The sequence below is a fragment of the Sminthopsis crassicaudata genome, chromosome 5, assembly GCF_048593235.1.
Source record: "Sminthopsis crassicaudata isolate SCR6 chromosome 5, ASM4859323v1, whole genome shotgun sequence".
NCBI classification, from domain to species: Eukaryota; Metazoa; Chordata; class Mammalia; order Dasyuromorphia; family Dasyuridae; genus Sminthopsis; species Sminthopsis crassicaudata.
In genome coordinates this window covers 86,059,871-86,081,090 of record NC_133621.1, presented here as the reverse complement: position 1 = coordinate 86,081,090, position 21,220 = coordinate 86,059,871, and the positions used below count along the sequence as shown (strand labels likewise).

At 32.0% G+C, this 21,220-nt stretch overlaps 1 protein-coding gene across 2 annotated transcripts in view; it reads right to left on the bottom strand.

The window, feature by feature from the left end:
* The window catches only part of PAXIP1 (PAX interacting protein 1), an 80,153-nt gene that overhangs the window by 43,261 nt on the left and 15,672 nt on the right, over window positions 1–21,220 (bottom strand). The window contains exons 6-7 of one of the 2 annotated variants that reach the window (XM_074267338.1): window positions 18,855–18,968; window positions 6,212–6,865 (exon numbers count right to left, since the gene is read on the bottom strand). In XM_074267338.1, coding sequence (XP_074123439.1) covers window positions 6,212–6,865; window positions 18,855–18,968 — 768 coding nt within the window. The remainder of the gene's footprint in view (window positions 1–6,211; window positions 6,866–18,854; window positions 18,969–21,220) is intronic. The other variant, XM_074267339.1, reaches the window with a different exon arrangement.

Genomic DNA, 21,220 nt, shown 5'->3' with positions numbered 1-21,220 from the left:
TCCTCCGAAAAAGGGCATATAACCATTGCTGAGTTCCTACCTAAAGCCTTTCCTAAACTAGTTTGAACATCTCAAAGTTGTGCTATGTCTTCAAGAACCCATGCCATAAAAGATGACCCTGTGTTATGATGAATCAATAAAGCACAAACTGAGTTGAGCAACGTATTAGTTAAAAGACTGCCCTCTAATATGTAGTTGGTAGTTGCTTCTTGCAAGGTCATATACCAGTCTTTCTATTTATATTTCCCAACATTAAGAAACTAAATTGCATCTAGTAAAGCATATCTTTAACATGCCTTTTGGTCTATGATTACCAAGATTACTTAAAAATCATTTACTTATTATTTTGACATTCATTTCTCTACCTATGTTTAGCCAAAAGAAATGTATTATAGTAAAAGCAGCATTTTAATAATAGTATTCCAGTACTTCATCACTACAAATCCTATCTTGCCTTTTAATGTTGAACATGACTCAGAAGTATATCACTATTTGACATATCAGGTGCATATTAATGGTCAATCTAAAATTCAGATATAACTAATATTTGATTTTCAGATTTCACTATCTCTCATGAGATGGGACCAACATGCTTGGTCTAGAATTGACATTACATTCTGTCTACCAGACTCCTGAAGATCATACTATTTTTTTTTAAATAAAAAGCAAAAATTATTATTTTGTTGAGGAAAATCTTTATGTAACAACTAGGATTTGACCTTGGTGAACTTTTAAGTTTTCCAAGAATTCAGTGTTGCATTGCCTTTACAAAAAGAAGTCTACTAGCCTGACTTCAGTTTCTAAATGTCTTCAATTGCAATGATCTTAATCTCTACTGTTTGCTTTGTAAAGGTAGAAAGGCTGAGTTAAGTGGACTTAAGTTAAGTTGGACTCACGTGACAAGGTTTCAAAAATTAGACCCTCATCAAAGCCAACACTTTCATTTTACAAATAAGAATAACTAAAGCAAGGGGAGGGTAATTGCTCAAAAACACAGTTACTAAAACTAAGATTCTGAATCCAAAATCAGTATTCCTTCACTGTATTATGTTTACAGGCAAATCACAACTTCTCTGATCTTCAATCATATGTCAAATGAAAAGAATACTAGTTCCTATATATACATGCAGAGATGCTTTGAAGATCAAATGATGCAAAATACTTTAAATACTTGGCAAATCTTAAACTGTAAAACCACCAACTATTAATAGTCATCCATCAATATTGTGGACTTTATTGTCAGCTAAAAAAAATTTCCAATATTGAAATTTTACTCTCTATCCATTTTCTTGTCCCTCCAACTCCATTTTCTTCATCCTACTGAAGCCACAGTTGAGTATTTTAGTTGGAGCTCATCTTACTCTAACGCGTTCCTATTTTTCTAAATCCTCATCAGGTTCTGACTAGAGAATTTTTACTTATTTTACCTAAATCTGGATCCAACTTTACTACCTGATGCATCATGTATTTTTTACTAAGACCCTCATCTTCACTAGTACTAGACTATCCATCTTTAATAAGAACCCAAAGTAGATTGACCCACTTCATATAATAGTAATTAAGAGTATTTTTTGTTTATTCAGGTTAAATTACTCTGTGAAACTTCTAATAATTGTTTTGAGTTCTCAACAAATCAAATGTCTCTTCTACCTGAAAGTCCTTCAAATAAGTGAATTATGCTTTATCCTGTCTTTTCCAGGCTAAATTATTTCTAGTTGCTTCAATTGATCTTCATATGGCAAGATCTCACAATCTGGTCTCCTAATTTATCAATGTACTTCCTAAAATGTGGTGCCCTGAACTAAAAATAAAATTCTTAGCATACTTATGATCATGAACAGTCCAAGAGAACTTTTTCATTTTTCTGCTTGGCAATTCCTTTTCTCAAATCTTCTGAATTCCTACTATGCTGTTTCAAATCTTTTCCACACTCCTCAAAACTCTCTATTCCCTATATCCCCAATTTACTATTTTTTACAACTTTACTTTCTATTTACAGAAACCAAAAACATCTGACATTAGTTCCCTCAATTTTCTTCCCTCATATCTCCAAATTGCTCTATATTTTCATCCATACTTTTGCCCTTATTGTCTTAGTCCCAATGTAAACCATTCCATTCATATCACAGAGTTCTAAGTGAATTCCTAGATACAGCTATATTAATGGGTATAATAACTGATATTTACACAGCTTTTTTTTTCTTTACAAAGTACCTTTCGTGTATTTTCTCATTTAATCTTCATAGCAAGTCTGTTTAGTTGATTCTAAACCTTCCTGAATTGTTTTAATTTTATTCCATTAGTATATCCTTTCCTTTGCATTTTTAATACCTACCTTGTGGTATTAAAGATAGTTTTTTTTTTTTTAGGGGCAAGAGAGGTAAGAGGAGAAAAAATAAATGCTTGATAATGGAAAGAAAATTAATGACATTTTTAAAAAATTAAAAATAAGCAAAAAATGAATACCTACCTTGCCACTGGCTCCTCTTCTGCCTATAAATATGCATCAATTGTGCTTACCCTAAAAAGCCTTTCCTTAAATACACCAATGCCTCTGAAGATACTAGTAACAATTCTTCTCTTACTGTTAAATATCCAATAGATTGATTGCTAGTTCTGTGTAACCACTAAAATATCAAGTTTCTGCAATTAAACTTTCATTTCATGACTAGTGAAGCTATCCTTTCAAATGTTTTTCAATAACCAGGTAATAATCAAATTTTCAATATTCATATTCCTGAATCTTTCCAGACTTTGCTACTTTAGCAACTTCCTTCATCTTGATAGTCTATGTATAATTCTTTATATTGGTTCTTTGAATTGCATTCCCCCATGTCTCTTCTTAACCTCTCCTTCTGCATTCCTTACTACAGTTTATTCGGCTGTTTTTATATGTGGGTTTCAGTCATCATCCCTACATTCTTTCTAATGACCACCCCCATTCATTTTAAAATGATTCTTAAATTTGTAATTCTATCCCTCACCTCCTTCCTAAGTTTCAGAGCTATGTCAACTGTCTATTGGGCCTCTTCTCTTTACCCCAAAATCAGTAAGTACAAAATCCTCCCTACAAAAACCATGTTCTTCCTTCATAATTTCCCTCTTTCTTTTTAAAAATCATTAACGTTTTGTTTTTATGTAACCACTGACTTCTGGATATACTCCTCCCCTCTACTATTCAGATAGTCTTTCCTTTTAATAATGATTTTAAAAGAGAAAATTTTAAAACAGTTAAATAAAACTAATCAACACATTGACATTATCAGAAAATATATGAAATATTATATACCCATTTTTGTAATGAAAGGAAGGTGATTTTTTTCCAACTTTTTGGGAGGGGGTCAAATTTGATCATTATAATAATACAATATTCCATTTAATCAATTTGCCTTATATACTTATATATGCCACTACCATTTTCCTACTAGTCAAACTTCTCAAAGTCTTAAAGTCATTTTTGATTACACCTTTCTTGGATGTCCATGTCATGACAATGACCAAGTCCAATGGACTAAACTTCAATCATTTACTTTTACTCTCACAAGTAACAATATAGTCAAAGTGCCCTAACCAGTTTCCCTAGTTCCAATTCTTCATTTGTCTTTCCATTTTAAACTCTTTACCACTACTAGAACAATATGCATTAACTCACATTATTGCACTGTTCAGAAAGCTTCAATGGTTTATCTCTTACCACCAAACCAAATTAGAAATTCCTTAGCATTCAAGGTACTCCACAATCATGCATTAATTTAACTTTCTGACCTGGCCTCACAAAAGCTGCATGAGGACAGACACCATTTCATTTTTGTCTCTGCATCTCTCAGTTTCTAGAACAGTAGCTGGCATGCTTAGCTTTTAAAAACACTGCCAGAATGACCTGCAATGAAGAGGGAGTGTGTGGGTTATGGGGAATGGGGAGGGGAGAAGGGCACAATGTGTGCTTCTCCAACACTGACTGAATGACCTGCAATGAAGTGGGTGTGTATGAGATTCTCCAATTTCCAAAGTAAAAATGCTCATACTAAAAATGTTACAATATGCTTCAAGCTGGCTCCAGCACACCCCATGTGCTTTTCTAACATAGCATTAGATATAGGCAAATAGTTCCTAAAACAGCTAATCATAAACTAAAGTACCTTCAAATGAACCATAATTTTCCTCTGCTGTTCATTCTCTTTCTTGCCAGTTTTAAAAGTATAAGGGCTTTCCTGAGAGTACATTCCTCTATGTACCTGGCTCTTCCTCTTCATGGCAGCCCACAAAAAGATGTCCAGTAAGAGCAACACATTGGAACTAATTAATTCACTTCTAAAATACTGGTACAATGTTACTATTGTAATTACTTTATTTTCTTTCCAGTCCCTTTTCCTCTGTGCAAGTCTTCTTCAAACTTTACTCTTAAAAGAAATGGTACAATGTGAGTGAATGCTTTTAAATATTTATATTCAACAACTTTATTTTATGTTTATTATTTAAGGTTTCCAAATTTCTATTAAAGCAAACAACATAATGTGTAACAAATGTTTGCCACTTTAGAAATTTAATAATTTTTATTATTATAATAGTAAACTACAGTTTAAATCTTCAAAATTTTACTCCAAGTTATTATTCCTCTCCAATTTTAACTCAGAAATACAGAACTTGAAAGTTGGAAAAAACTCAATGACCCTCTAATTCAACTCATTCACATGAAAAAATAATAACCACTAGAATACACTTATCAAATCATTATGTGGCCTCTGCTTTTAGTCACTCCAAAATTGGGAAATTCTCAAAGCAATTCAAGCCACCTTTGTACAACTTCAATTGTTAGGAAATTTTTCCTAAAGAAAAGCCAAACATTGCTTTTTGACAACTTCTATCTAGTCCCTTCTCCAGATTCTGTTCTTTGGGACTACACAGAACATATTTAGTCCTCTTCAAAATGATAGCAGCTCTTCAAATAATACAGCTGTCATGTCCCAAATCTTCTTCATCCTAAATATGACCAGTTTCTTCAACCAATCCTCCTGTCAGAGATCAAGGATCTTTACCATTATAGCTACTGCCCTCTCAACATCCTCCAGATTAAAAAGGTCCTTCAACTGTAGTACCCAGAACAGAACACAATAATCCAGATGAAGTTCAACAGAGGACTACTTCCCTATTTTTGGAAGCCAGGATCCAAAAATTCACACTAACTTTTGGGACTGCCATTTCACACACAAATTCATACTAAGTACATCCATCTGTAGCCAGCCAAAACTACCAAATCCTTTTCTGAACTTATCTATCCATACCTCATCCATCACGTTTGGTTTTACCTAAGGAACCAGATTTTTCATTTATCCCTATTGGATATCATCTCAATAGATTCAAGCAAATGCTCTAGATTCTCTAGAGCCTTTTGGACCCTACTAGTTTATGGCTCCAGCTCTGGGTCATTTGCAAAGACGAGGTCCTCCAGACCTTCAGATATAGATAAACAGCACAAGGCCAAACAAATCCTTGAGGTACATAATAAGGACCCTTCCATCACATTTACAATGAATCATTAATTACTGAAGCATTAACTATATTCAAAGCATTGCCCTCATCTACTAGTTTAGTAATCCTGTAAAAAAAGGAAATAAATGTTAGTCTGGTATGACTTATTCTTGAAAAAGCCATGTTCCTTGTAGTTACTGCTTCCCATTCTAGATGTTCAACCAACTATCTGACTTGTTTTGCATATGCAGAGCTGTTTGTATTGTAAGAGTTAATCATATATTATATAGTATATATAGTGGCACAAAATTATCAGAGCCTTAATTAAGTATTTAATGATTTTTAAGCCCTTATATAAGTTTAAGTATAAATGTTATGATTTAGTAACTGTAATTCTCATTTTTAGGTTTAGAAATGTACAGGCATATTAATAAGAAGATACAATGTTCAAGATACATCGTTTTCTGTTTAGTTTACTATTTTAGACAATTTATTTGAAAACTGTTAACTACTGTTCTGCTCCTTAGACCACAGCTTCTACTATTTAAAACAATTAAAATAAATATATTTAAAGAAGATACCAACTTCTTATTGTTTCAACTGATCTAAATAAATACTATAAAAACTAATTAATCTTGAAAATAAAATGACAATGTACAATATTACTAGAAATATGACTAATGCATATAAAACCTTTAATTGAAAGGTCCATTATTTTGGAATTTTTTAAAGTGCGACTTACATGTGCTACATTTGATGGTCGGTTAATCTGCTGAATATCAGCACTATTAGTAATATTTCTCAATGTCCGTACAGCTGGACTCCAAGTAGCCATCATTTCAGGTCTTTCAGAGCTTTGGAGACCTTGTCCCGAAGCCATTAAATTACTTCGGACATCTGGAGGCAAAATGTTGCTTGGAACTGGTGGGACATTGGCACATAAATTAATTAAACCAGACTCCTTTCCCTGAGGCAGTCTGCGTTTTGCTGCAGCTATTTGTGGGACTTCAGCTGGGGTCCAATTCAAATTTCTCTCTTGTTTTTCAGGTGAGGAGTCTGAGGAATCATCAAACATCAATTCTTCTTTAGATTTTTCAGTGTTTGATTTAGGTGAAAATGGTTGATCACCTAATGTTGATCCTTCTTGAGAACTTGCAGGACTTGACAACTTTTCATCTGTACTGCCTTCATTTTGAGAATCCTGTTCTTCATTTTCAACTTCATCCTCCTCCTCCTCCTCCTCCTCCTCTTCTTCTTCCTCTTCTTCTTCATAAATAATTAAACGAGGATGATAAAAAGCTTCCTCCTTTTTAGTTTTATCAGATATTGAATCCAGGACCCAGTCTGGTGTCACAATTTTAATGCTTTCTCGTTTAAGAGCACATTCATATTTTTCCTGAGGAGAAAATAAAAAATAAATTAAAAGCCCTACAATTCAGTTTCTCTCCTTTCACTATAACTTGGTAATCAAATAATTTCCTGGAAGCCTGTACAAATAAAAACAGATTACAGTTTTCATGCCACAATATAGAAGAACCACTATGGAACTAAAACTCATAGTAAAAAATTGTTCTGAGATGATCATAGTAAGCTTACCTGCAGAAAGAACCTAAATTTTCATTTAGTCATAGCATGCTGAACTTAAAACAAAAATATCTATTTTGAATGTCTAGAGGACTCATTTTATAAATTCATGAAAAGTTCAATATAAAATAAAATTTTGTAAAACAAATCTCATAGTTAAAAAAAATTAAAGGCACTTCCTATTTGAGGAATTCTATGACAATTTTTATTTTTGTAAAGGGAGATTTTTACATGTAGGATTATAATAAAGTATACCTAGTTTAAAACATACAAAATTTATAATGCCATGACTTTTAATATTAGAATGTAAGAGGATGAAGAAGCAAGAGAACTAGAAAGAGAATTCTGTTAATGGTAATAGAAAACAAGGAATAGAACTGGAAAAGAGCCAAACTTTCATTATTACAAACAATAGAATTTGCATTAGGAAACTCCATCTACAATCTTAGAAAGTTGCTTCAAGTACTCACAGGCAAGGAAGGCACCAAGCCATGCTGCCTATCAAAGGAAGTCAAAGAAAATTTAAATTCAATTATGGTCAAGCAATTCTCCCTCTTATGTTTTTTTCCTAGATTCTCTATGATGATTCCTATAACTATAGATCTAGCTCTAACTCTGAATCATATTTCAAATTATATGTTAGTCATTAACACTTCTAAAACTGAATTCATTTTCTTCTGAAAATCTATCATTCCTATTCCCTATTTCTTTTTATGACATGACCATCTTCCTACAGCTAACCCATCATTAAAAATCTCAGAATCACTTAATTCATTTCAATATTTATTATGCGCACACAATATACAAAATATACCTGCTAAGCACTGGACATCCTTCAAGAAATCAGTAATTTCATAAACACAAATACTCCCTGTATGTAATTGTGTCTTTCTACCTTTACCTAAAGTAGAATCTTTATGAGTATTAGAAAAATATAACAATCAACTTTTTATTTATAAATCATTACTAATTATTAAGGCTGGTTCTTGAAAAAAGAATCAATCAGTTCATCCCCAAATATAGTCAAAACTATTTCAGTTTGATAAACTTTTCAATGTGTGGTTTCAAGTATCACTGCCACATCATCATGAGATCAAATTAAAACTGTAGGACCCATGGAGCAACATTATACCTGCTCCAAAGAAGTTACTAAGCTAATTGGAGAATCAGACATATATACAAATTAACATAAAACAAAGCAAGTGATAAGGCCAAAGGAGAAGTACTATAATAATTTGAGGAGGATTACTTTCATCTGATGGAACTGGGCAAGGTTTAAAAGACATGATACTTCATGGGTTGAAAAGATAAATTTCAACAAACAGAAAAGGGATAGGAGGAATGAAAGTTAAGAAACAGATGAAAATCTACACAAATGCAGAGAATGAGGGAAAGAAACTACAGGAGTAAAAAATTACTAATATGCCAGTATAATTTGAATACAAAGTCTTGTAAAGAAGGAAGTATGAAATAAAGCTAGAAAAGGTATTAACTGAAGCCAGACTGAGGAGGAACTTAAGGTGTTTTTTAGGGTTGTGGGAGATATTAATGCTTTCTGTTAATCAAGTAACAATCATACATATGCATTATCAAGATTACTCACACATCTACTAAAGAGTTGAATGAGGAAGGACAGATTCAAGCTAGGAAGTTAAACAATAGTTGAAGCAAAAGCATTGAACAGATGGCCACACAAAAATATTGTTTTGTGGATGAAAAATTAAAATGACAATTGTTGGAAAGGTTTCAAGAAATGCACAGTTGGTGGAGCTGCAAAGTGGTTCAGCCATTATGAAAAGTAATTTGGAATTATGCCTCCATAATTATTAAACTGTGAATATATTTTGACCCAGCAATACCACTACTAAGCCTACACCACAAAGAGATCAAAGAAAGAAGACAAGGACCCAAATATACAAAAATACTTAGAGCAGGGGCAGCTATATGGCACAGAAGATAAAGCACTGCCCCTAAAATCAAGAGGACTTGAGTTCAAATCTAACCTCAGACACTTAACACTTCCTAGGTGGGGCAGGGCCAACTTAACCCCAATTGCTTGGAAAAAGGAAAAAGGGAAAGGATTTATTGACAATAGTTACAATAGTTCTATTTATAGTACCAACAAACTAGAAACTAAAGGGATGGTATGCATCAATTGAAGAATGGATGAACAAACAAGTAAAATGGAAATGGAATGCTACTATGCCATCAGAAATCAGGGAAAAGTTTTAGAGAAATTTTGGAACACTTGAACAAAATGATGCAAGTAAAATGAATGAACAGAACCAAAAGAACAATTTACAAAATAACAACCTTGTAAAGATGAACAAATCTGAAAAACTTAAGAACTCTCAACAATGCAATGATAAATTACAATCCCAGAAGACCCATAAGAAAAAATCTTTATTGTTGCTGTTCCATCAATTCAATCACACTGAACTCTTTATGAACCTATTTGGGTTTTTCTTGGCAAAGATGCTGATATAGTTTGACATTTCCTTCTCCAGTTCATTTTAGAGGAGGTATTGAGGCAAACTGGGTTAAGTGACCTACTTAAGGCCACACTGCTAGTGTCTGAGGCTGAATTTAAACTAAGATGAATCTTTCTGACCTCAAGCCCAGCACTCTATCCACTGTGCCAGCTAGCTGCCCAGTAACTATCTCCTTCCTAAAAAGAGAAAAAAAGCATTTATTAAGTGCCTTCTATGTGCCAAATGTTTTATAGCTAATATCTCATTTGATCCTAATAGTTCTATATAGATGCATTATGATCTCCATTTTACCCCACCATGAGTCAAAACAAGTGCCTGACACTACATGAGAACTCAGATCTTCCTGACTCCAAGGCCAGCACGCTATCCATTATCATGTAGCTGCCAGAGACTGATGGCAAAGAAAAGAATGAAAAATACATTTTTTAGATATGGTCAATGTTGGAATTTGTTTTGCCTGACTTATGCAAGGGTTTTGGTTTTCTTCATTTTTCAATTTGAAAATAGGTGAGAAGGGAAAGAAAACAGATACTTGCAATATTTTTTTAAGTACAATTCAAAAAAATTGAAATAGTTTAGGGCAGAACATATTTTTTTCCAGAAAGTATACTCTGGATACTTTCAAGAAGTAGCAAGATATAATAATATAAATACCAGGAGGCAATGGTTTCAGTATTCCTTCTATCACTTGCTACATATGACCTTATAGGTATCACTTTTAACCTCTATGGGACACAACTGAAAACTACATACTGCTATGTACACATAAGCTGAAAACAGGATAAATCTGAGAAAGGAAATTAGGAAGGAGGTAAAAAAGAAGACACAAAAATTGAGGAAGGCTGGAGGCTAAGAAAGACTTCTTGCAGAACCCAAGATTTGAGGAAAATCAGGGAAGCTAAAAGGTGGACACCAGAAACAAAACCACTGTAGGCTTAAAGAAGAAAGAATGAAAATGTTCAAAATCTGGAGAGGAAGAACTGTGTGTGAAGAACTTCTAAAACCAGAATTTATAACTGCAAAAGGAAAGCTTTTCTAGTATCCAAATAAAAATGAAGAAAAAAAAGTTAAGGTTAAGATGCATTCTGCTAAATTAAGTGTTTTTTATTTTTCATTTGGATTATGTTGGCAAATAATACTAAATATAACTGTATTTACCAAAATCTGTTTTTGTCATGAGGAAATAAATCATTATCTGCAACAAGCAATTAAATTGCAGTATAAACAGTATAGATGACAATTCTGCATTTTGGCATTTACAGATATTTACAACTGTTCAGCCTCAAAAATTTCTAAGAAATGATGAAGACAAACATCTTAATAGTGATGACATTTATCCTTCAGTGGTCTTCTACTTTAGTTCATCTACCATAACATAACTACCATAACTCATCATTTTCTTTTATTCTTTTTAGAGTCACTACTTGGGGAAATTTTAGTAAAAATGTTAACCTTCAAAGAAGATAATGAATTATACATAGTCATTTTATTTTGTCCTAAAATTCTTTAGTCAAATCTTTTTCAAATAAATTTACCTGTTTTCAAAAAGATATTCTTTGAAGAATAAAACATCAATTTTATATTCCATACAGACACACAAGTAATAATAAATTGTACTCTGAAAATTTTTATTTTAGAAAGACAATCTGTAGTCTATTTCTGGCAGACATGAGTCTAAAATGCAATTTTTTTTCTTACATGATTTTCTAAATGTAATGAGCATTTTTACTTTAAAGAGATAAAAGTCCAAACTGAGAAATTCAAATATTGATTTATTTTACATAATTCCATTCTGTAATTAATTCTATTATGTTAACTGTCTGAGTCATGCTTCTTAATTAAGTTCAGAAGTTCATGAGTCCAAAAGTTCCATTTTTCCCTCTTTTAATTTAAAATTCAGCTGTCCTATAGAACACCTTAATTAAAAAAAAACACAATATCTTTATATCTTATTGTCCATGAACAATTATGGTAGATTTGTTGACTTGTTACCTCGTTAAAGAGCCCTGCACATCAACATGCAATTAAGAGATCTGTTATCATACTACAAAGTCTTTCAAGAGGCAAGTGAACTCCAAGAAATTAGTTATCTCCACAATACTAGCTGTCCTTGAAGCAAGTCTGGTTTGGTAGTACTATGACACTGAGCAGTCATGCAAATAGACACTATCAGTAAGCTTTTTATTGCAACAAGATGGAAAAAGAGGTTGTCTAATGTAGCATAGATGATAAAATACATATATATATATAAATACATATATATAAATATATATATACATACATACACACACACACACACATATATATATATTTATATATATATATATGATAGAAGGAAGAATGCAGAGCTAGAAACAACCTTTTGTTCTCTTGTATTTCCCATATAACTTTATGAAAGCTAATAAGCCCTATTTTTGTAGTCTTTTGACTGCTGAGAAGCCAAGAACCATTTTATTGATAATTGCTTATCAATAAAAGTAAATTTGCTCAGAACTTTGTGTTTATCTTAATTTCATTCATGACAGAATTGACAGCATTTCTTCATGCCTTAAGACAAGACATCTAACACAAATCACGGTATTTCACATTTTACAGCGATCTTGAACAAAATACTTCATAACAAAACTGAACAAGTATCCACAGTTTTGATCACACTTAAGAATTCATTTCATCAAGTAGGATGATCATTATTTAACTTTTACACACCCCCAGAGAAACATTTTTCCCAAAACCCCTCTTTCCTACAAGAATTTTTTTCTCCAGCAAATCAAAGATAAACCCAAGAAATATTTCCACTACTTGAAATAATCAAAGAAAATCTTTACCTCCAAGGGATAGGTGGGGGAAAGAAGGTGGGCCCAAAAGATGGATCATAATCTTAAGTCTCCACAAAGCAACTAAAAAGAAAACAATCTTAACTAGGTAAGAGCTAACTTCTCTAAGCGTGCTTAACGGTCCCTAATCCATTTTTCCCAGACAAGAGCTTTAGTTCTTAACCTTTTATGTATATACTAAGAAGAGAGATAGTAAAAGGGAAAAGGATTGTTGAAGGACATTGTTTCCCTAAGAAGTTTAAGTACTGATAAAGTTTCATTCAGATAATTCAGTAAAGGACTTAAGAAATTTAATTTAAGAAATATTAATTCCTCAGTCTTTTCAGTTGAATTTAAAATGCCACTTTAACTTGTCTCAATTTCAATTAGATAAACTTTGTGATGAAAAAAAAAGTTTTAATTCACATTTAGTCATCTCTATTTCAATTCAACATTTTCTAGCTGCAAACTATCATAGAAAAAGAACTAGATTGACTCATCAGAACAGACTGTGTGAGAAGCGTGCTAGACCCCTTTCCCAAATTAACTTATCAGATACATCTTCATAGAGAAGCCAAGACACACACCTGAGAACTATCCTAACTTCCACCATGTATTTGTGGAACCTGACCAACTTCAGGCTTTTGGGGGATTTAAAAAGCAAAAGACCCAAGCCTTTTCATTGGATAAACTAAAAGGACATAACCATCCTTGACCAATGTTGTCTGCTTCCTGGGGTCCCGTCGTCACTTCCTATAACTTCCTGAGTGTCTGATCTTTAGAGACCACATGATGCTCTGGGTTCAAGACCTGATTTTCCTGCTCTGGGAATAGGGATCTTGTGATTTAGTCTCAATCTGAGAAAACTTCATCCAATCAGTCCCATTCAAGACTAACTGGTTCTAGTTCTGATCATAATTTTACAATATTGGGTAAGTCAATTAATCTTAGCCTCAGTGTCCTCATTTATAAAATGAAGATATCTATCCAAACTAAATTGTCTGATGACTAAAAGTCATCACAATATGTGTTATCAGAGAAAAAATATTTTGAAAGGGCTATTATATACAACTACAACAATGGAACCATTAATAAAAGGAAGCTGAAGTATTAATTGAAAAACTAATGAAGGTCTAAGAGAAGAGATAACAAAGCATAATGTTCCCTTGTGGCAGAAAGATGAGAGACTACTCTGAAAGACAGTTTCTATTGGATGCTTTTGCTTAATAGCTTTTCTTTCAGGGCATAATGGTGATATCACAAAAACAGTCAATAAAATATCAATTTAAATGCTCTAGGAATTCAAGATGTTATTAATTTCTATTATCTAACAAAACAACATTATGTCATCCCTACTGAAAGCATTTTTTAAATTTGTCATTTTATAATATTTAATTTTATACCATTCAATAAAAATATTTAGTAAGTGCTCACTGTGTGACAGACATCATCCAAGTACAGAACGAAACAGCCCCTACTCACAAGGAGTTTACATTCTAACAAGGATGACAAAGGCATAATAGCAATAGAAAGTGAATAAATACAGATACAAAATAGTTTAGAAGTTAGATTAGGGATTAGTAATTAGGGAGATCAGCCAAGTCTACGTGCAGAAAAAAATGCTTAAACTGAATCTTAAAGCCGGGATTATTAAAATTTTTTCTATTCACCATCCCTTTTCACCTGAAAAAATTTTACATGATCATGGGTATATAAAATAGGTACACAAATCAAATATATACTGATAACAAATCCTAATTTTGTGCCCCCCACATTCATATATGAGACACCCATATGGGTCTTAAAAGTAGCTGGGTCTAAAGGAATGGAGGGATTCAAAGAGGCAAAGATAAGCAAAGAGTACAGTCCATTTAGGGAGGATGGATCAAAGCAAAGGCAGCAAAGATAAAGCATAGTTTGGAGACAGGTTGTGAAAAGCATTAAAAGCTAAATGGGAATTTATATTTTATCCTAAAGGCAATAAGAAGGTACTGAACTGAGTGACAAAGGGAGTCATGGTCAAATATAGGCCAAAATAAAATTATTTTGTTAGCAGCATGTAGGCTGGGTGAGACATACGTGGAGGGAGACTGTGAGGCTATGGCAATAATCTAGGTGAAAGATGAGGGCCTGAATCGCAGTGATAGCGGTATGAAAATAGAATAAGGGGTCTGACAACTCAATCTTAAAATCTAGGAAACAATGAATTTTTATACCAGTGGCATGGTCTTAAAAGCATACATTCACAACAAAGAATAACCTCCTTAACTTTTTTTTTCAATGAGCCTATTTTTGAATATCAGGGCATAGAATCTGAGAAATAAGTATTATGTTAATGACTTCCTGGTAAGCAGTAATTGGTAAATATCTATGAATTTTAACTCAGAATAATCCTCCCAGATAAAACATGCAAAAAAAAAATTTCATACTCCCAATTTAAATAATTAGTTTTTGATTGCTTTATTTCAACCAGTTTATAGAAGGATCCACAAGTGTCTGAAATTTTATGTACAGTAATAAAAGAAATGAATCTCACATCTAAGTTGCTAGTAAAGTCTAGTTAGGAGTATAATGTAACCTCTTAGAAGATATAGGTAGACCTGAAAGGGGCCATTACCATATTGAAGTTCAATTTATGTGAATCTAGCCTAACAAAAAAAGCCCAAAGAAAGAAATACTACTTGAACTTGCTCAATCCATCTGTGCTGTTTTTATTTTTATGTGTCAAGCATCTTTTGTGGGGCTTTTATATGAAATGAATATATGATGAATGTTTGGGTGAGATTTACTTGTCCATAGTCCTACAGAGCTTATCAATGGTTTTGTCATCTTAAATTTTGTTTTACTTTTATTCAATAAACTATATTATTATATTTAAGCATTTTGTCCTTCTGTTTTTGTCTGGAACTACTACCTTCATTTTAATGACCAATTTTCAGTTCTCTGGCAGAGAGGGGAAAAGTCTCATGTTCTTTTTTCTCTTTTTGCTGCATTCCCTATCTCCAAAATGAAAAAAGAACAAGATTGATGTAGATATGAATAGTAAGAAAATAAGAAAATGTCCACATTGGCCATGTCAAAACATCTTTCACTCCATATTCTGAGTCCTCTGTTATAAGGTGGACAATTATATTAAAACATAACCTTGTAAACCTTAAAAAGTAATTCTATCATCTCCCCAAAGCAGTATGTTATCTTACGGTCAATTAAGACCAAAATATGAATCCCACCTGATACCTATCAGATATGTGAACATAGGCAAATCAATGAGTATCAATTATTCTCATCTGTAAAAGAGAAATAATGATTGATACTTGTAATATCCATATCAGAAGACTGTTGTGAAGAGTGATTTGCAACCCTTAAAATGCTATATGTAAATATTGATCAAACTCACTGTCATTTCCATTTCTCAAATTTTTTTGTAGCAGAATAGGGCTTCTGATTCACTGCACTAAAACCATTCCCTAAGGTTATCAATGATCTAGAAATTATTACTGAAACTGCTCCCTAAGATTATTAATGATCTAATAATTGTTAAACACTAACATTTTCTCAATTGTCATCTTCATTAACTACTTTGTAGTTTTTGACAGTTAATCACCACCCTCCTCTTAGATATTTTTCTCCTCCCTGATACTCCTAATTCATAGATTTATCTATCTACTATTCCTCCATATCCTGGTGGTTCGTGCTCATTTTCTTAAGCATGGGCATCTCCTGAAGCTCTAGACTTGAAAGTACTTTTCTTCTCTCAATATATATCATCTAGATGGAAGAGGGAAGAACTATTTTTAAAAAATATTTTGATAATTGTATTTCAGTACAGTTGGTTTCTACATATTTTTTTTCAATATAATCTAGAGACGGGATCTATAGTATTCACCAAATCACCGGAGGATCCCTAGGCTATATATTATCATGAGACCCCCAAAATTAAATTAGCTCTATGTAGATAACTCTACAATTGATTATGTGCAACCCTTATCTTTATCACAAAGGAAGAAGGTGGTGCTGGATTTGTGTTCCCTCTCACCAGCTATGTGTGACCTTGGGCCCAACCCTCAATCCCATTTCCTTTTCTATAAAGTGAAGGCACTGAACAAGATAACATCATGCTAACTTCCTTCAAAAATTGGGCTTTACTTCCTGTGTATATTTCTCTGTTCTCCCCATTGGTAGTTCTCTATTCCTCCTCAGATTATCATCTTTTATCTAACTCTGTGCAAGCTGTGTGCTCACAAGAACTAGGGAGCATACATAGTAGGCACCTAATAAACGAAGTCATTCAGGCCAATGATAACAGATTTTTGATGAAGAGAGCCATCTGCACCCAGAGTACTGAGTGTGGCTCACAACATAGTAATTTTTATCTTTTTGTTGTTGTTTGCTTGCATTTTGCTTTCTTTTTCTCCTTTTTTTCTTTTTGATCTGATTTTGTGTGTGTGTGTGCAGCATGATGTGAAAACATGAATAGAAGAATTGCATATGTTTAATTAACATTTATTAGATTATTTGCTGTCTAGGGGATAGGGGAAAGGGAGGGAGAAAAATTTGGAACACAAGCAAGGATGAATGATGAAAAACATCTTTACATATATTTTTTAAATTAAAAGCTATAATTTTTAAAAAAAAAATGCTTCCCCTGCCTTTTTTTTTTTTTTTTTTTTTGCTTCAGCTGAAGGATGGTGAATTCTGCTCCAGCCTTTTAATCTTCAAAAAGGGCAGCTAGGTGGCACAGTAGATAGCACCAGCCCTCAAGTCAGGAGTTCAAATCTTATCTCAGATTTGAGATTAACACTTCCTAGCTGTGTAATCCTGGGCAAATTGGTTAAGCCCAATTGTCTTAGCAAAAAACAATTAAAAATAAAATGTGTGTTGAAATTAAAACAGATACTTATTAATAACTTAATAACTATAATCTTTATCACTAATTGGGACAGTAGCCACTAAAGCTTACTTACTATCCAGGAATTACTTCTACAAGTGTCACAATAGCTCAAAAAAAAATTTACTTTAATCAATTTGTAACAGAATACATCTCAAAGTCCATAAAACACATTACTGAGGGTTGGAATGAGAGAAGAAATGTTGTAGAATCAGAAAATAACATTTATTACTTCTAGGTGATGAAAATGATGATACCAAAATGAAAAAAAAAAAATTGATAATGATAAGATTTTAATCAACAATACCAAAACAAACAAAAATCCCCAAAACTGATAAGTTTGAATTCAAGCCAAATTTCAAACTTTAGTTCGAAACATTCATTTAGCACTATTCAATTCCTTTCCTGAAGAGTTCACTGTATTTTTCATGGCTTGATTCAAAAAGTTAAGAAAAATAATTACATTGGGCTAAGGCAAAATGAATGAAAATCAAATTCAAAGCCCAAAGTAAAATTTTATAAAATTAGCTAAAAGTGGCCTTGTGGATCATCATGTTCATCCCTCTTATTTCACTAATGAGGAAGTAGGCTATAAAGAATAAAATGGATGCCCAAGTCATCTATTTCAGAAGCAATCAAGCTAGAATTCAAACCCAGATCTTTCAAGCCATCTGATATAAGTATGACACCTTTTCTGAAACTGTAGACATTGGAGTAAGTCATACTGGTTTCAGAGACAGCATTATCTTTACTACAGTACAATGTTTTGCACATATTAAGTGGATAAGTAAATTTAACTCATTCATTAAATTCTTTATCTTCTACGTTTTTTGGAGAATTAACAAAATGAATACTCTAAAAAGTCAAAATTCTTTTGCATACAGAATCAAAGAAAAAGAAAAGACAATATAATTTAGGATATATACGTATCTGTTTCAACTTTATCACAGCAAAATAAATTTTTGAAAATCACCACAAAATCATTAATTGAAAATTTAAGGTTTTGATGTATTAAAAATGAACTTTTAAAATATCAAAACTCTGAAAAATAAGCTTTTCTTAAATACTCTAAATATTTGTAAAATGTTAGCTATTATAGGCCATTAAATAAGCAAATATGAAAACATTTAGTTCCCACTTTAGTAATCATGTTAGGACCTTTTTAAATGATTCAGTAAAAGCTTTTGTTTACAAATAAGAATAAACTTTTCAGATTCATTTACATTGAAGCAAAGGATCTGGTATTGCCAAAAATTGTTTTTTTCCCTTACTCCAGAAGACAATGCATGTGGCATAATAATTATTCTGAAATGTATTTCGAAAGCTGGTCTTCACACTAATTAAATAATGAAATACTATAATACATAACTCAAATTACTTAAATTAAAAATGTAAAGATGCAAAAGTAGTAACAGAAGCTAAAATGTTTTTGAAAATGTTCAAAAGCTCAAAAGTATCTGTAACAATTTGAAAAAACATGAAAGATGTAAATGCAATTATCAGCTGAATCTAATAAATCATAGAAGAAAACCTTCAAAGAGGAAAAAAAAGTATTTGGAAATATTTCAGTGCTACATAATAAAAGGATTGTACATGGAAGATTCTTACCCCCTTTGGTTCTGGTACAATCAAATGAGTACACTTCTTATTGAGGCTCAGCTGGCAATCCCCCCCATAAAATGTAATCAAAGCCCACAGCGCACTTCGGTCTTCAGATGAAATCTAATAGAAAGTTAAAAATAAAACTTTTAGAGTTACGAAATGTACTTTTTTCTTTAGATGTCTTTTTTTAATTTATGCATTAACATCTCTTTCAAAATATAAACTTTTCTTCTTTGCTAACCTAAAAGGTGAAACAGGAAAATATTTTCTTAAAAAAAAAAAAAAAATTCATCGTTCAAATGAAGATTCAATTGGAAGATTCTTTAAATTATATAAACATTCTCAAATTAACATAATTGGCTAAGTGCTTATAGTTAAGTTAAATATTAAGTGACCAAAAATATCTGTAACCAGAAAATATCTAGAACCTGCAGTAAAAGACCCTAATAAAAGTACTAATCCAATCTTGTTTGAGAAATTGACAGAAGAAAATAAGCAATGATACTATCTTTTCATATATCTACACAATTAATTTTCTATCATTTTTGTCACATAATAAAATTAAAGAATGAAATAAGACCTTCAAATAATTACAAAAAGTATGAGTTGATGGAGAAAATATTTAGACCACTAGGGAATAAAATATCAATAAAGAGAAATAAGCTAATGATATATATATTTTTTAATAAATCTAAATTCAACTTTTATACTTCTAAGACATATATAAAATATATGTGCTCAACTTTCAAAATGAATATAACCACAAACAAATCCACTTGCATGAGTATCTTAAAATCTAAATATACCTACCTTAACAGTTAAATCATCCACTGAATTTCTCCATATTCTTAACAACTTGATTTGCTCTGTTTTTCCATTAATAGCTGCCTTTAAATCTCATTTCTTAATCATGAAAGCTTGTTTTACAACTTCTGGTACTCATGGTAGAATCTTTACTATGCAGCAGGAAAATCCTTCTGCCTTATCCTTTTATTAGCATTATTTTGTTTAAATTTTAAATAATTACAAAGAAAAGTACTAATAACAAAATTTAGAAAAAATATATTTCATTTAATTTTTAACTGATATTTGTTACTCAAAAAGCATCAAGGAATGTCCTATATTGTTTTTTAATCATTCTTGAAGATATTATTAATTTAAAATAGTATATTATTGCTACAATGGTATATTATGCTACCAACAAAAATAATATATAAATTATGTCATAAATTAATTCTTATTGAACTGCATGTTCTCTTTAATAATTTACCTTATAAAACTATTATAGATAGTATGCCAAAGAAACATATTATCAAGACTTGACTGGTTAGCTCCAAAATTTTAATATTCTCATCTCATAGGTAGGAAAACCAAGGATAAGAAAAAGAAAGCAATTACAAGTCAAGATCATATCATAAGTTATAAGTAGAGTTAGGACTCAAATCCACACAACATATGCCAATCAAGACTACATACAGCCAAGTGTGAAAACAAAGTAACTACTAGCCCTGCAATTTCACATTTTTTTTCCCAAAACAAATAACAAAGGAATTTCTCTATATCACACATGGTATAATGAAAATAATGCTAGCAACCTGAACTCTTGTTTAACTCTTAATTAGGGTATTACTATTAGGCAGCCATTTAATTCAAGCTCTCCTACTGTTGTGTGATTAAATCACTTCACCAGTAAATTCAATTGAATAATGACTTGAATACAGCACTGCAAAACACTATATTACATACTGGGGGCACAAAGTACCTGGCTCAAGAGCTGAGTTTTACAGGAAACTAAGGATCTTAAAAAGAGATAGAGAATTTATTCTAAGCATGGGAGGGAGAGTGCAAGAAAGCATAGAAAAAGGGCTTGGAGCAGTATGTTCAAGAAATAGCTCAGTTTGACTCAACTATAGTGTGTGTGTGAAGTATATAATTTAAGTGAATAAAAATGGGTTGATTTCAAACTACACAGGGAAAATTGAGTTTTTATTTTATCCTAGCAACTAAAGATTTTTTTAGCATAATTATGAAATGATCAGACCTGTACCTTAGTAATATTGTTTTGGCAGAATTGCAGTTTGCAGAAGCAAGTGAATAAATAGTAAAAGGCCAATTAGTGTATTGAAAATAGTCCATGAGAGATAAAGAGGGCTCTAGATAGGGTACTAATCATGAGAAATGCTGTAAAGGTAGAATTTATGTCTTGGTTACTGATTTAACTGAGGTAGAATATATGGTGTTCCAAAAATATTATTGTGGCTTTTAGATATAACTGCTTATAATGGCTAAGACTTTGAGGACACCATATAGTAAATGATGACAGAGGTTCCAAATCTAGATTAAATTGAATAATGGTGATATCCTCAAAGGGA